General features: G+C 42.8%; 2 protein-coding genes across 3 annotated transcripts in view; both read left to right on the top strand.

Annotated features, from left to right (window-relative positions):
* HECW1 (HECT, C2 and WW domain containing E3 ubiquitin protein ligase 1) overlaps positions 1-1,308 on the top strand; it is a 258,037-nt gene extending 256,729 nt beyond the window's left edge. For both annotated transcript variants that reach the window (XM_055806060.1, XM_055806061.1), the window contains one exon: positions 819-1,308. In XM_055806060.1, the coding sequence (XP_055662035.1) occupies positions 819-930 (112 nt within the window). In that variant the 3' untranslated portion in view covers positions 931-1,308. The remainder of the gene's footprint in view (positions 1-818) is intronic.
* Positions 1,309-11,743: 10,435 nt separating this feature from the next.
* Positions 11,744-17,041, top strand: part of STK17A (serine/threonine kinase 17a) — a 28,443-nt gene continuing 23,145 nt past the window's right edge. The window contains exon 1 of the mRNA XM_055806095.1: positions 11,744-12,080. Within this exon, the coding sequence (XP_055662070.1) occupies positions 11,905-12,080 (176 nt within the window). The 5' untranslated portion in view covers positions 11,744-11,904. The remainder of the gene's footprint in view (positions 12,081-17,041) is intronic.

Below are 17,041 nucleotides of genomic sequence, written 5' to 3'. Positions count from 1 at the left end.
GAAGTGCAGTCTGCAGCTGGGTCTAATTGCTGCTGCTAGAAAAGCTGCAACAAGGTGGAGGCATGCGTGGAACCTGTTCCACAGCTTCTTTTGAAGGTGCTGCCAACTAGGGGTAAATACAATGGTAGAACTGGGGGAAGACAGGGTCATCAAGTTGGCAGCTTGCTCTGCACAAAATGTTTTGCTATTGCTTTGGCGACTACAAATAAATAACATTGAAAGGCCAGACTTGCAGCAGATGGCTAACAGCTGACTTAGAGGAACATTTTCAGCAACCTTCCTTCTTCACTGAAGCACATCACTGAATGGTCTTTTTCCAGTCAGCCCTGCCTCACTATAAACACAGGCTGAGCCCATTCTGTCACTATAGTTCATCCCATTCTGCTTGTCCACTGGTGCAAAACTTACTAGCTGCTCATGTTGGATATACAGCCGAGTTGCATTTTTTTGGAAAGAAACTCAAAGCAACCAAAATTATAGTAGTGGCATTTTCTCTCTGTCAGGGCCTAGAGCCCAGCTCCTCAGTGACCTCCGGTGTTTTTCTCTATCAAGATCCCTGCAACATCTAATGCAGGTGTAGCAGAAAATGACATGATGTTGATACTCTAGCTTGTGTCTTCTGTTTGAAATATTCAAGTCTGTGTACACATATGTTTCAGTACCTCAGGTTTTGGCAGAATTTGACAGTTAGAATTTCTTTTTGTATCTCTTGAGTGAACTTGAATGTCTTGAGTCTCAGTAGGAACTTGTTTTCTCAGTTCTTATTTTCTCAAGTTATTTAGATTAAACTTAACCTGTAACATATTTTCCTTTTGCAGGGCACACACATGTTTCAACCGTTTGGATCTTCCACCTTACCCCTCGTATTCTATGCTGTATGAAAAGCTGCTGACAGCTGTTGAAGAAACTAGCACCTTTGGACTTGAATGAGAGGGTTCAGGCACTTCTGGTGTTTATCTGGCTGATGATGTCACCTTTCCTGTCCACCATCATTTGATCTTGGTTTCCCATGTTTTTATTTTTGAAAACAAAACAAGCAAACAAAAAAAATCAAGATTAACAAAAGCTGTGCATGAAGAACTGCCGCCCTCTAAGATCTAACCTTCATGCTTTCATCCTCTGTTTCCAATGGACTGCTAGTCTGTATGCAATAGAAAAACAACTGTCTCAAGGTTTCTGTATATCTCTACATACCTCCATTAATAACAATGAAAATACAAATGCAAGTTACACTACACTTGACCAAATGTTAATAAATGTTTACTTCCACCTACGTTGATTAAAAAATAAAAAAAAACTCATCAAGCATTCCAAGCTTTTATATGCTCACATCTTCTAAATCAATTCACAGCCTATCTTACTTCTTAACCATTGAATCCAGTACTAGGAGCTGGTCAAATGTATCTTCATCCATCCTTGTTTTCCCTGTATGTATTGTCCATCTGAGAGACACCTATGAGCAAAACTGAAATTTTTATATATGAACTCATGATCCACATCAGTTGCATCAGCTGGAACTGGCCCAGATACATGGTGCAGATAAGACCTTCAAAAACTAAAAAAAAACCAACCTGTAATGCAATGCAAAGCATAACAGCGATTGTTATGATTGTTACTTGCCAGTACTGGAGAGAACTTGCACTTCAGAGATATTGGGAGGGACGTCTCCATTGTAATGTTTACCACACAAGAAGCACAAGGTTGTGCACACTCAAGAAGGATGTTTTATTATGTAGCATAAAGGACAAGGCTCCCTTACCTTAGTATTGTATATGACAAGGAAAAGGGGAAATAAGAAGAATGTTCTACTCTTACGAATACCCTTGGGTTCTGTTTACCAGATCTTTGTTTCCTGACGTTTAAAATGCTCCTTTCCAAATGCGAAGTCTAGACAATCCCATCCCCTGTGTCAGATGCCATTTATTTTCTGTCAGGCTGGGATAATCTATCTGTGGTTGCTAGGGGTGGTTTTCGGTTCTGTCATTTTTCTTTTCTTGTTCAGTGTGAATCTCCATAACCTCACGAGAGGTTGTAGACAGAAGGTTTTAGTCTAGGGTCTATTAAATGAGAAGCTGCAGTGAACAAGGGTGCTTGCCGGGGATGAAGGGGACTGTAACTCTCTGGGTTAAGGTGTTGTTGCACTCCCGCTTGGAGTAAGTCCAAAGGCCCTCCAGTCATGCTAGGTACCACTAAACTAAAGATCTAGCTGTTGTTACTGCAGACGTAACCCTCTTCAGTTCGACGTACTTTGCATTCCAGCTCTGAAGCCAGGGAAGGAAAGGAAAGCAGCAGCAGGCTTGTCTTCAGATGGACTTTGCTGAGGCTGTTAACGACCGACCTCACTGCTCTTGATTGTGTTCTATTTATTAATCTTTGCTGCCCTTGTTTTCCAAGACTAATCTCAGATTGAAAGTGTTTGTCTTAACTGGGAAAAGGAAATACGAAGTATCTTCTGGCACTAAATATGTTAAAGGATGCATGAAATATGAAGTGAGAGACTTGTGAAGGGTGAGCAAAGGTAAGTGAGAAGGTAACATCATAGCGTCTAGCAGCTCACATGAAATACCACACCCCCATGGGGGCTTGTTGCTGGTGGTTTTGTGTTACCTATGCTTCAGAAAACTGTAAAATCAAAAGATCAGTTTGATGTCTGACACATTTAATTCCCGTAAGTTTTCTCTCCAGAGAAAAGAATTGGACTCTCTTTTCCCACATATTTTTATGGTGGCTATACAGAAACTCATTGACTTTAAAAACTGCATTCTGAGAGTTTTAGCTCATTCTCCTGCTTTGATTCTTAGGTCAATAGATATTTGAAAGGTGATGGACCCAAAAACGTGTTTCTAAGCAGAAACAGTAGCTTTTGTTAATGATATATAAAACATTTGGGATATTTAAATTGCCCCATTCATTCCATTTCTGTGACATTTCAGCCACTTTTATACTAGTCTACTGTATGGCTTTTACTGATAATCTGTTTTATAGTATGTTATTACTCTTACTGAGTACTCATGTTACAGTTGCATATGGAGAGGCTGCAGCTACAGGCCAGCTTCATTGTACCAGATACTGAAAATGATGCTTCTTATTTCCACAAACGAGCTCTCAGGCATCTATTCCACATGACCAGCCCCACTGCACGGTAGAGACAGAAATCTTAACTTTTTCCTGAGAGCATCTGTCACATGCACATGAATTGCATCAGAGCAAGTCACACCAGGAGAGAGTGAACAACAAAATCTTCCAGTGTATTTAATTTCTGCCTCTTCACCAGTGGGCCCCAAAATCCAGTGATTCCCGTGTGGTTCTTGTTTTATTCCTGGTGATGTTATAAAGTTACCTGCACTATGTCAAATGTTGGATGTCTTCCAACAACAGAAGAAAAGAAAGAGAAGTATCCAACTGGCTGGTCCATATTTGGCCAAGGAAAATAGTGCATCAAGAGCTGTCTCATTTAACATAGTAAAAAAGTAAAAAAGTAAAAAAAAAAATCCAATCTTTATTGTATAGTTAAATTTTTAAAGTATTTTAAGACTATATTTTATTAAGAAAAGGTAAAACTATTTTTTGTACCGTAATAAAAGATGTTTGTATTTCAGAGACAGCATCAAACCCCGCTGACTGAAACACGGAAGGCTTTCTCCTGAAATTCTTCTTCACGACATGTTCTGGCACTTGCCACAGACTAAGCTAGATTAGGTGTTACGCATCTCCACGTTTGGCAGATGCCATTTTAAGCACCTTACGTGTTCCTGCTCTGGGAACCATACAGCATAGCCAGCTACTTCCCATCAAAATCCTTGGTCTAAGCTGTCTTTCAAGCGCACAACCTAGTATTTTTAAAAAGTTGCTTTCTTAGGTAACTGTGATGACATCAAAGTAACAAGGTCGTGCAGATTTCCTTGCAAGTTTGGTTTTTTTTTTTGGATCTAAAGCCAGGAATAAAGGAAGACAGTTTATTATTTTCATAAGGGAAAGAAAATGCCATACTCGGCTTTTCTTGCATTGTACCGTTCCAGCCCTATCCCTCTCTCTCTTCCCAAACGCCCTACCCACTAGGTTTTTCAAACACTGCCATCATCTCCAGGATATCTGGATCGACGCTTCACAGTGTGATTCTCCATTCGTTGCATCATGCCATGTGCAGAATCCAGTCCCAGTCTGGAGTGAAGGGGAAGCCGTGCAGCCAAGTGGCAGAGTAAGTGAGGCAGTGAGTGGTGCTAGCAGAAGAGAGGGAGGAACCCGTCTCCCTTGACCTGTTATTTAACCTGCCCATTATGCAATTAATTGACTTTGTTGTTGCTGTGCGTATGCAAGGCATATACCCTTCCTTGTTCACCTTTCGATTCAAATGCTGTTGCTCACTCATATAATCATCTGTGCTCTCCCCAGGTCTGCATTTTCATTTGTAAAGCACTGACTGTTAATTACAGAATTTCTGGTTTCATTGTTTTCCCACAGGAAAGACTAGAAGATATTCCATAGGGCAGATTTACAGTGAAATAATCTGTTCAGCTCTTTCACCTCCATTCTTTTTAAACGTGGTGGTAGCTAGATTCAGGTATGATATCAATAAATTTTAAAATGCGAGTGAAAAAATGGAATAGGCAATCTGACAGCTTTTGTGAACTGCAGTTTTCGATAGGAGCAGTGAATATTGTAACTTGTACATTTGGTTTCAGAGGGTCCATATCTTTCTCAAAGTGATTATTGCAACGGTATTAATGGTAGAGGGAGGGAAAGGGATATTTTTGTTGGTGAAATCCTGTTGCCGTACTAGCATTAAGCTGAAGATGTAAGAATGAAATAAGGTATTTTAAATCATCAGTAGGTCTTCCACCTTGAAGTAGTCTCACTGACTTCAACCACATAAGCTATGCAGAATCTGACCCAGTACAAACAATCGTACCTTACTGTTAATTGTGCCAGGTCTAAACCTTACGAATGCTGTCACTTCAGTCTGCAGTACGTTGCATGAGCGTTCAGTTTCCGTCATGTGGCTGTGCATATTCAGAACTTTTACTTTCTAGGGAGATCGGTGGCTATCGCAAGGCAGAGAGTGAGCGGTCCAAACTGCATCTAACATCTAACGGAGAAATCATGAGTTTTGTACAGGTCTGACCCAGAGGACTTGTTTCACCCAGTTTGCTCAAGTGCCCGTGAACTTTTCCATGAACTGTAGCTAAGGTTTGAGTTTGTAGTCTAGTCTGAGAGGTAGCCTGTGGGGAGGGGGGGGGTGTTTGTTGGGTGGATTTGTGTTTTGTTGTTCTAGTTTCACTGTAACAAATAGCTGACATACCTCTAGTTGAAAACAATAGGATACTGAATTTAGATGTGAAAATCAAGAAATAAGCTAAAACGTACACGCACAGAGGACGAGTTAAACTCATCCTTCACTATTAATCTTGTGACAGTCTGTGGAATTCCAGAAGGACAAATCTGACTGGAGATTTGTTTAATTTCTGTTGAAATAATAATATTTTGCCCTGTCTCCTTAGTTGTATTAATAGGGCTTCCCAGTCAAGATTAAACACTTTCAGTCAAATGCAGACCAACAGATCTTTCTACAACAGATGCGGTGCTTTTTTATTATTATTCTTGCTGTACCTCAGTGTTCGTTATTAAAAGAAAAAAAAAAGATTACTGCAATATATTAAATCTGGGATAGGTTTTCCAGTTATCACAAGGTCCAAAAAATTGGATTGTTACTTTCTCTCTAGTGAGTCATGTAGTTCCTTTGTTCTAGTAGAAAAACGGATGCCTGTAGCTAGTAGATACTAGGTATAGTAAATATTGTACCATTAGCCAAATTCCCTGCAGCTTCCAATTTGTCTAACAGAAATGTCTGTTATGGGTTTTGTTAATGACTACATAAAGTCAATGGCAGGAAAGGTCCTCATTATTGGACTGATTTTGCTTATATTGACAGAGAAATGTCACATGATACTCAGGCTGTGCTTTCTATTCAACCATATCACTATAGAGGAATGTCAATAAAATCACTTTGTTATGGCATTGTGTGGACTGTCTATTACAAGTAGCTGATTTTGTAGAGGATGTATTTTACTAGAATGGGTGGAAATTGGCACTAGTGGAAGTTCACCGATTTAAGGAACTGCTCTTCCACAACCTTATCCTTTCTGACCATTGCATTCAAGCCCTTCTACTGCTGTCATTCCATTTCTCAGGGCACATGTCTAAAACTTGAGATTCTCCACACCACTGCGCATAAGCAAAGCCCCCGTGCTCTCCTAGACTACCCTAAGACCAGCCCTGCCCTGAAAGCATGTGAGTTTATTCCTCGGTATAGAACATGCCTGGAAAAACAGAAGGACAAAAGAGATATGTATACTGCTTAATGCATACCTCGCTTCTAGATATAATTACTGCATTATAAGTATGAAAAGCAAGTGCAAAGATGATTTCTTAATAGCATATGCTGGGTCTGCATTAAGTGTTGACAGCAAATAAATGGCGGGATGCTTCGGCATCCTTAGTATGTCACACCCATTTCTCTACTGCTCGTCACTGTAATATCTCAGGCATGTTTCATTAGCACATTCCAGGGTAGATTAACACGCCTCAGATACACAGTCAGCAGACACCTTGCTGACCATACCTGTTTTCTTACATAAATGGCACCTCATGAGGGATCATGGTACAATGTGAAGGATGGGAAAGCTTAAATACAGGGAGCGGGTTTTATAAGGAAAAATATAAACCCGTGGAAGAGACTCCAACAGAAATGGTAAGAGTATCTTGTGCAAGACAAATCAGTAGCAAACGTGAAACTAGGTGACTGTGACAACTCTTAAGAGACCTTCTGCAGGCAGCACTGCATTTCATCATGTGTGGAGGAGCACAGGTCCACAGGCCAGGGCCGGCTCTCCTGCGGCAGGGATGGTGGTGGTAAGAGTAACACTCACCCATGCGTGTGCTCAAGAAATCCAGGTCTCACAGCACAGCCTTTAGGCAAAACTTGTTTGTGAGGAGGAAGCCGGGGGAGAGGGCATTTGTGATACTATGCTGCATTTCTCTGAATTTTTCATATATAAAGGAAGGAAAAAATCTGTATTTACTAAAAAGCCATGAGATGAGCTGCTAATCATTGGGGTGCACCGGAGGTGTCAGTTTCTGCAGCGGTGCTCGGTTCACATGGCTGGCACTACGCCTTTTACCAGAATCTACCCTATGATATGTTACTGAATTTCTGTTAAAATACAGTGGCACTCTACCTGAAGCCTCCATACATCAGATGTCTGTCTTGGCATGCTAATGAAACTCCATAACCCTATAGGATATTACAAATCAATTAATAATCCCTTCCCACTCTTGTGGCATAGCTTTTTGGTACAATGGACAAAAAATCCACTTGGAGCCTAACGTTCACTCTTGTATAAGAGGACAGACGGGACAATAGCTGTCATTTCTGGAGAACAATTCACAACAAAGCCACAAAGGATCCACTGTATCTCCTCTAATCATAAATCCTCCTTGAGCTGCAAAGGCACACTCTTTTATTATTTTCTAATTTAATTCTGGTAACCTTCAAAATCAATTTTGCCTGAAAATACCTTTCATGGATATATCAAAATGAAGAGTGTGTGGCTTTGTTTAGTTCCGACTCTCTTGGAATTAAGTTTTGAAGAGAAAAAAATGATACATTGTCTGGAACACAAACTCCAGTTCTCATTTCTATTAGGCTTTGGTGTAAAGCACATTTAGATTGTTTTAACTCTAGTGTAAATGAAGCTTAACTCCACAGTGCTATGTTTACAGCTCTTTGAGGTTGAATAAAACATAAGTCACTGGAGAACACAAAGACTGCAACTAAAAATGTTTTTTTCCTGAATTGCTGGCATGTAGGATTTTGTATAATTAACTCCTATGGTTTAAAAAACCAGTGGAGCTGCATGGGGAAGTTTTCTTCGTCTATGATAAACAGTAGTAATACTAAGGTCACTTGCCTTTCCTTCTGCGAAGAGTAATATACTTCAGGGACATACCTTCACCTTTTACATTTTTCAGTATGGAAATGAAACACTGGTTTGGTTTATCTTCTTTCCCAGTTACAAAATTAATCAGTTGTGAGAAAAAAAAAAAAAATTTGTCACTGCAGCGTGACGCTGAAAATCTGTTCAGTCAATTTCAAAATGGATCACAGACAGCAGTTGAAGAACTATTGTTGAGTGTGATTTCTTAGTGCTGGTTTTCCAGAATCAAATCAGCATACAAAAATAAATTGCACATGCTCCTGTTTTTCTGCTTTAAGCACTTAATATGCTTCAGTCTGTAGACAAAGCAGTATAGGTACCCACCCACCATGCCACATGGAGTCATCTTATTTAGATAACAGCTTTTCAGGAATGCAGCTGGGGCAGCACTGGAAGCTGTTTAGGAGCTTTGTACAAGCTGTGATTTTACTTCAGTACCTCTTAGGTATGTCTTAGTATTAAATCCAGTCAGTGACTTTTTAAGAATGACTGAGATTAGCGATACAGATTACTATATAAGGTTATACTTACGATGCGTGAGGATACATTTACTGACAGCTTTGGCATCTTTGGCGATTGAATATAAACCTCCGTGCTTTAGGAATGCAGGTTAACAGCTTTAGTGACTCGTGCATTGATTAACAGAACTGGGACCTCACTGTTTAACCCCTACTCTTATGGTATATGAGACACACAACATGGGTTTTGAACAACACGATTGTGCTTCAGCTACATCTTTTAGTTCTCTTAATTAATGTACAGACCGAAACAGGTTATCTTTGTGCTCTGGACACAGACATAAAATAAGTAGCAATGCACTCTGGATTTTGTAAAGTATATTCTGCCTAATTTGTGAAAGATAAATCAAGGTGTGGGACCACCAGTGCACTGCAGAGAAGCTGTTAAACTGATCTGAGGACCATCCAATATATTGTGGGGGGACCCATGTGACGTGTTTTACAACTGGTAGATTAATGTTATCATATATGTAAAACTCATATTCAAGTGGAAAATTCCGCAAAGTATGAACCTGTGAAAGTATTTGGAAAGGTTACTCTTAGATCCTCTGAGCACAAGTTTATTTATCTGTCCAGGAAATGATGAAATCAAACCCTGTGAGCGTAAAAGAGGAATACATATTATTGCAACATGAGCAGCAGTTTTTATTAAATCTCTCACAAATATAATTCAGCGAAGCTGGCAGTAATGATGCCTAGTGCTGCCACTTAGTGGAGCTGTGCTTACTTAGAGAAGTGAAGATTAGTAACACTTTTTTGTTGCAGCTGGTAAGAAACCTCAGTTTGTACGAAAGTGTAACACAGGACTGGTTTTCAGTGGCACTGAGTACATGGAGGTCTTGTATAAGTGCCTTTACATGATGACAAGAAGCATTTTGAGGAATACAGGAGTGAAACACCTCAGTGAGCAATGTGTACTTTTCCTGATACCTCATACATAAAACAATAACACCGAGAAATAAGTAGTTCATCAGTGCAAAACAACTAACTTCATACGGAACTTCAGCAGCCTGCAGAAATTCCACCCATGGAAGATCATGTTTTTCTATTATGATGGAAGTTGAAAGGACGAATTTAGCACCTGAAAAACAACCCTAAATTATGTGTGCCGGGCTATGAATGGTTAGCTTTCACATTTCTGTTATAAATAGACCATGGTGGTGATGCTGCTGCTGATGATGATTTTGGATAACTCTTCCATCATGTACAAGTTGCCTGAGTACACTCATATGGGGAAGGGGAACGTCCTGTGAGAATCAAGCTAGAGTCAGACTGATAGATAACTGAGCAAAGCTTACGTCCCCGTGCAACGTTTGATCCACCTCTTCACGGCAGAATAGAAATGACTCACTCACACCAGTGCATGCAGGCATAAATTGAAAAGGACATCCTTTTAAAGAGAATACCTGTGGTGGTATCTTCCACCTCACCTCCTGCTTCTTAGATTGCAGGCCAAACACAGCTCATGAGAATGGATTCCTTGAATGCTACTGACAGAAAATAAAAAAAAAAATGTATTGAAATATAAAAGAGTTAGTTATCTGTACAAGCAGATCATGTTTGTTATGCCATGTAAGTGCAATTGAGCATATAACAGCTAATAATATTTCAGTGGTTGAAGCCAAATATCCACATAACAGGGAAAAAGCATATGTATTTTATCAGTAGGTAACGTATGAGAGTAACCAGCCTAGGTATGTCTGTGAGCTTCTCTAAATAAATCAAGCATTGTTCATATCCACACATTTCTCCCTGTGTGGATAGCACATACAAGCTTATGCTGCAGTGTTTAAGACTGTGCTGTTTTAGTGCATAATGAGTCATAAAGGTTATGTTTATCCTTTCTACAGGGAAAACTTAAATACAGCACGTATCAGCTCCATAATATTTGGTATAACTAGGTGAAGCATAGTCTGCTTTATGGCTAGTGCATTATAAAGTGGTAAAAGATTTTCAGTCGGTTTTCAAGACAGTAAAGCACAATTTTCTTCTTAAGATATGACCTGTTTTTCAGGCAACAACATTTTCTCTGTAGTACATGCCTCTGATACGTGTTTTCAGATGTAACAATTTCTTATCCCCTGTTAAATCCAAATATTATTGTTCAGCAGTAACACTCTGGCCCTGCTACAACTTAAGTGATGTTCTGAGTGGAAAGCACATTGATACCGTAGGTCTTGAACTCTCCATCACTCTATATGCTGGTTCTGGAATTTCTTCCTAAACTATTCATTTCTGCAAATTGGATTTGGCATTAAGCAAACCAGAGAATTCCAGAAAAATGCCTCATCAGAATCATTCTCCTGTCCCTGATCAACGACCCAGGTCTGGGCTGAATCCTCTCCCGTGTGTTGACCTGTTTCTGCATTAGTCTCTTCTCCTCTGTGCTCTGGGAATTGGCAGGCAACGTCAAAGAGAATCTGTGCTCTCAATGGAGACAAATTCCGCAGCACTGCCTTGATAAGCCACACAGAACAGGTCCCTGAAAGACCTACATTCAGCAAGCTGGATGGTGAAGGGCTGGTGAAGCGAGTGGAGCACAGCCGTTTCTCAGGCCTCAGTTACGCTCACGCAAAATCCCTGGGACCATTTCCACGGGCCTGGATGGCCGGGAGGCAGTTCCTGCACACCTTGCACAGTCACCTGAAGCTCGTGGAGGAGCACGGAGGAGAGCAGCTAAGCTCCAGCCGTGGGGAAAGGTTTAATTTGGGCTTGTGCCTTAGCCACCGCAGGGGCCCAGGTTTCATTTGGTGGGCTCAGGTGTTATTTGTCCCCTTCGGGGCTGCCGCTGCCCCTTTTGTCCTCGGCTTCTGGCGCCCCGGTGCCCGCAGCGGCGGCCCGCGCCCTGCCCCCCCGCAGGGCCCGCCCCCACGGCCGGCTCCGCCGCTTCTCCTCAGGCTTCGCGCCTCCGGCCCGCGGCGCCCCCAGGACACCGGCGCGGGGAGGGCCTGGGCGGCGCCGGCAGGACGGCGGGAGGGGATGGTGGTGCCTCGCCAGCCACAGCGCGTCACGCCGGCGCCCCCACCCCCTTCGCCGTTCATTATTGTTAATACTGACACCTGGTCACTTTGCGGGAGGGCTCGCCCGCCTGCCCCCCCATATCCCGCCCTGCTCCCGGCGGCCGCCGGCAGGTGGCGCCGCTCAACCGTCCCGCTGCGCCGCGCGCCGCCCCGCCCCTCGCCACCGCCCAGGTGAGGCGTTACAGGGGGCGGGGCGCCGTACCCGTCCCCTCCCCCTCCCCGCGCCGCCCGCCTCGTGCTGCCCGCCGCGCTCCTCGAGCCGCGGCTGCCAGTTCCCCGCGGAGCCCGAGGGGAGCCCGGCCCGGCGAGAGGCAGGGCGGGAGCGGGGGGCAGGAGGGCGTCCCTCCCGCTGAGAGCGAGAAGCCCCGCGCCATGAGCCCCGAGGAGAAGCCGCCGCCCAGCCGCTCCCGCGGTGACCGGCCGTCACCTCAGCCCGCTCCCGGGCGAGGCCGGCGGCGAGGCGGCTTCCTGACGGAGATCCGCACGCCTATCCGCACCGAGCCCTTCCAGGAGCGGTACAGCCTCAGCCCCGGCAGGGAGCTCGGCAGGTGGGCGCGCTGCGGGCGCCGTGAGGGAGGGGGGCGGCCGGCGCTGGAGGGGTGTCCCCGGGCGCCCCGGCCCGTTGTGTGTCCCTCGGCCCCCCCGCCGGCTCGACTCGCCCGAAGCGGCGGGTGCGGAGCGTGTGCCCGCGGGGAGCCGGTGCCTTCCCCCTGCGCCGCCTCTCCTCTCCCGCTGCCCCGTGAGCGGCGGCCGCCGCGGCGTTGTCACCTGCTGCCCCGCTTGGGCGGGATGAGGTGGTCGCGGAAGGGGAGGGGAGCGGGGGTCGCTGCCCCGTCGGTGCTTGGAGCCGCGGTTAGCGGCAGCCTTCGCCGGGCGGGCCGGGCGCTGGGGGCCGCGGGCAGCGCGCCGTGCCCCGGCTGCGGCCCCTCCTGCCGAGCAAGGCGTCCCCCGCCCTGGGGGCTGCCTGGCAGGGCGCCGCTCTTCCCGGGGAGCCGGCGTGGAGTCGCACTGCTCTAGCTTCCCAAAAGCTTCCCTTCTCAGATTTTTTTTTTTTCCCTTGAGCTTTGTAAGCTGTGATATGGAGAGGAAAAACAAGTCTAGAGGAGACTGGTAGCATATGCTTGGGAATAATGTAATGGTGGGACTCTTCAAAGAATTGAAAAGCTGGTTAAAAAACTTGCTGTTATAAGTGATTCCACAGGTGAGGTTTAATCAGTGTATAATATCAACACCTGGCCAATCGCAAGCAAGGTTGGAGGCAGAAAGTCTCATCATTATAAGGTTTTTGCATCTCAGGAACTACTTACATGGAATTTCAGCACCTCTAAACCAGTATTTTTGTCTGAAATTCTGTCACTTTGTATAAAAAGAATGACAGTATTCCAACTCACAGTCATATCTGCTTTAAAGAGTATTCAAACAAAAAAAAGCTTAGATTAATTACCACAGTATATATGGCAAGGTACGCTCTTTATTTTATGTTCTTTTGCAAGTTATGCTAGCTGGCTGCGTAGTTTGGTTTATACAGCAGTAAAAGCAACCCCTTTGGAGCTAAAAAGGAGTTTCAGAGCAAATGTAGCTGCTGTAAATAGCTCCCAACAAATTTTTAGGTTGCCTAGGAGTCAGCTTCATGCTCACTTGCTAACTCTGATGTACTAACAGAATGAAACCTGTTTAAACATAGTGGCCAAAAGCATTCATGTGGGAAGCAGATAGAAGAAACATCCCATAAAGTGAGAAAGTTGGGGGTCTTTTAGCATGGTGTTACCACAATGTCCATGGCACAGAAACTGAAGCTAACTAAATGCAGGCTACAAAACAGCCTAAATTCTAAGCAGTGGTCAAGAAAAGGTGCAGGAGCAGCTACACCTGTGCTGGTTGTCCTGGTACCAGTGCTGCTCTGGTGTTTTCATTTGAAGATCAGAGGACTTTTCAGAAAAAAATCTGCAGTTCTGCCATGGAGCAAGACCTTTTAGAGCTGGGTGATATTAATTGGCCTAATTGGAAAATAGATCAGATGAAAGTTCCTTCTGACACACCAAAGTACAACTGAAACGATTAGCTTTGCACCGTGAACAAGAGCTAAGTACAGCAGCAAGTCTGCAGCTGAAACAAGTAAATCTCAGCATGAGTTTTTGTGTGGAGTCGTTTTTGACCAAAACTACACTCAAAGATGACCTTCACATGAAGGTTGTGATTTTGCACCTGTAGACGTGTTAAAATTAGTTACGTGGCTGTTCTGTTTGCCTTGGTTTAATGCAACAGTTGCACATATTTTGGTTCAGGCTACCTTTTCCTCTCCTCAATTCACAATTTTTTTTCACTGTCTTCTCTCTTAGAATATAGAAATCTATACATTTTAATGTATGTGCTTTGGTTTTTATTCAGCAATTTTGAATGCTTTTTTACTACATTTTGATTAAAAAAAGTGGATACTTCAGCTCAAGTACTCCCATTGAAGACAGTTTCTTGCTACCTCATTGTAAACAAAGCATAGGTGGTAAATGGAAAGTCTCTCTGCTGCTTGTAACTGTCTCTGTTTTATTGATAATGTATGCATAGCATATTTCACTTTTATGTGTTCATAAAATGTGTAAGTCTCTACTTGTGGTTAGAGTTTATCTTTACAAAGGACTTGCACAAATTAGCACCCAGGTGTGACAAGTTTTTGACTCACATGAAAAGCACTCCTTGTGCATACAACATAGTCTATTTTAATTCTAATTTGGTGGCTGGATTTGCTCACAAAAAATGTTTATATGCTCTGTATTCATCCCTCCATCCCATTTCCCAGAATTAAGGATAGAGGTTTTGAGAATAACAATGCTTACATGAATTGTGTTTAAAACTGACAGCGGGGAGAGAAAAGAAAGATGTAGCACCCTTGCTGAGAGCAGGGCTGCTGCGTGAGCTCAGCGGGTTCCTGTGCTCTTTGGCCTCCAGTCCAATCAGCCAGCACATGTATGTTGAACTCGCCGTGGCACCTGGGGCCTCGGTCTTTCTGTTCCCTTGTCACCTATATGCAGAGGAGGTGGGAAGAAGGGGGAAGATGGAAAATGTTAATTAAGGCTTTGTAGTCATAGAAATTCAGGGAAGGGAGGTACCTACCGAGGCTGCTGCCCCTCACGGCATGCTAGGGAGCGAAAGTCCTGGGGGAAGCGTTGCTGACAGTCGCAGATGGGCAATGTCACTGGAGGGACTTGGGTGCAAACCCATAGGAAATCGGGCTTCGTTAGTTCTCATGGGGGAAAAAACTGCTTTGAGAATGTACAGCTTATGTGCTTCAAAAGGCTGCTGCCTTATTCAGTATGGTTGAACAGGCATTTGTAAGTCTATGGAAATACAGCTGCTAGGAAAAACAGGTTAATTTAGGAAAAGTGCCCAAAACTTGGTTGTAATGGCTACTCTGGAAAGGAAATTATTTTAAGTTGCTTCGAATGACATGGAAGTGGCAGGGGTTTTAAATTAAATGGTCTAATAAATGAAATTTTGGGCCAGTCTTCACAGCCTTATTAATTTTACTGTCCCAAAATCAGAATATCCTCACACAGATCTTCATCACCGTGATGTTTAAACTCAAACTCACCTCTGATAGATGTTTTGAGGGTGCCACTGCTCATCAGCTTGCTCAGCCTTCAGTGTCTAGACAGTGCTGGCTTGGAGTTAGGTTAGTTTGAAGTAGTGTAACCTTTGCAGAGGACAAGATGCTAACTCTTCTTCCCCTGACTATTTGCACTTAAGCCATAACTGTACTGTAAAATATGGGGAACAATGTCTTTTGTATTACCTGGAGCTTCTTTAAAATTAGAGTCTAGTGTAATTGTATTTAGTTGCTTTGCTCTTTTCCTCAACAAAAAACTCCTGACTGATTGCACACAAAATACCACTAGGCTAGTAGTTAAATCTTCAGCTCATTGATAGAGTATTGCACTTTTTTAATATAAAACAACCTATGTACATCATTTGTGTACAGAAAATAATACTCCTGATTCTAGAGCTCGCTTGCAGGAAGGCATAAATGACTGGCCTTTCTTCTCACTGGAAAGTAACAGTCACCTTAAAGGATTGCTCTAAATTCCCCCCTGCCCCCCTCCCCCAACTCTGGCATGAGCTTGATTTTCTTGGGTAGCTTTCAGTAACATGCACCTTAGTGGTACATGACACTTGTACAAATTTGTGCATCAGTAAGAATGCATATGCTGTCACACCTATGTCCTCAGCTGCTCTCTGCAGTACCACAGCTAGGGTAAAACAGTTGTAGAACTAAATAAAAGTGGAAAAGAGGTGAAAATGAAAAATTGTACGCAGGTGTTTCCACCCTTTGAGAAAAAACTTATGTGAATACATTATTCATGAACGTCAGAAATGGAATCCCCAGACCTTGTTGTGGAAATCAAAAATTGTAGAGAAAATCCCCATACTTTAGAAAAAAAATATTATATAAGTTATGTAATAAATTGCATATAGTTTTGTGGATCCCAGAAAAGTTTCCTGAACCTTATAAAAAGTAATCCTCACAGGAATTGCTATTATTCCTGCATTTGTTATAGTGACACTGTTTTATAGGTCACTTTATAAATGATCATTAATGTAAGGTTAGTTCTCTGTTCTTCTGAGCTTATGACAACCAAAATTAACTGGTGTGACATAAAGGCTCCTGCTTATCTGATTTGACATTTGATTTGTGATTTGAGGCTTTTCCTTTAAGCCATAATGTATGCCAGATGAAACAATGCTAATTCTGTTGGCAACCTGAAAAGATGACATTGAGCTGCTTTGTAATCAGATATGATTTATCTTAAATCATAATTCTTGAATGAGACTCTTGTGAGGACTGAGAACTACTTCTAGTTTCCTATTCACGTCTCCCTTCAAAGCATTTTTCTTTGTGTTGGGGTGACTGGTAGTTAGTTTTCAATTTTGGAAATGCGCATTAAGTTTTTCCTCTCAAAATTGCTCTTCCTTCAACACAGTGTCCTCACTGCTAGCTCTTCTCAGTACAGCTAAACTAGCAATGCTCTGATTAATACTATGTTCACTATTTAATAGATATTTTGTTTATAAGGAGTTCTGAAAAGCAAAGTGCATACTTCATAGGAAAGCTTTTTTATGTCTGCCTTATGTACTATTCTGTCTCTATCAAAAAGAAATTCTTTACAAATTTGTCTTTTGGCTTAACTATACAGTGGATGGTACCTTTGGATCTTAGCTCTGAAATTCTTAGATGTGAATCTGGATTGTTGCACAGTAATTAGCTCTACTAGTAATAAACATAAGGTTTGTCAAGTCTGATCTTTTTGGGGATTATATAGAGAAAAGATGAGTTCTAACAAGCAGTACTTATAATAGCTCTAATTATAGGTATAACCATAAAGCATCTGGGCAGGATTCTTGGTCTTAAACAACTAAGAATTAGTATTTGTCAGCCGGCTGAACTCCCATGTAACCTGTCCTTTTAGTTACGTCACCTATCAGGCTTCTGGCCAGCTCAGCTAAACAGGACATGCGT

Source organism: Falco peregrinus, chromosome 5 (genome assembly GCF_023634155.1).
Source record: "Falco peregrinus isolate bFalPer1 chromosome 5, bFalPer1.pri, whole genome shotgun sequence".
Lineage (NCBI taxonomy): Eukaryota > Metazoa > Chordata > Aves > Falconiformes > Falconidae > Falco > Falco peregrinus.
The sequence above is the reverse complement of the archived record's forward strand: the minus strand, read 5'-3'. Positions and strand labels throughout refer to the sequence as shown.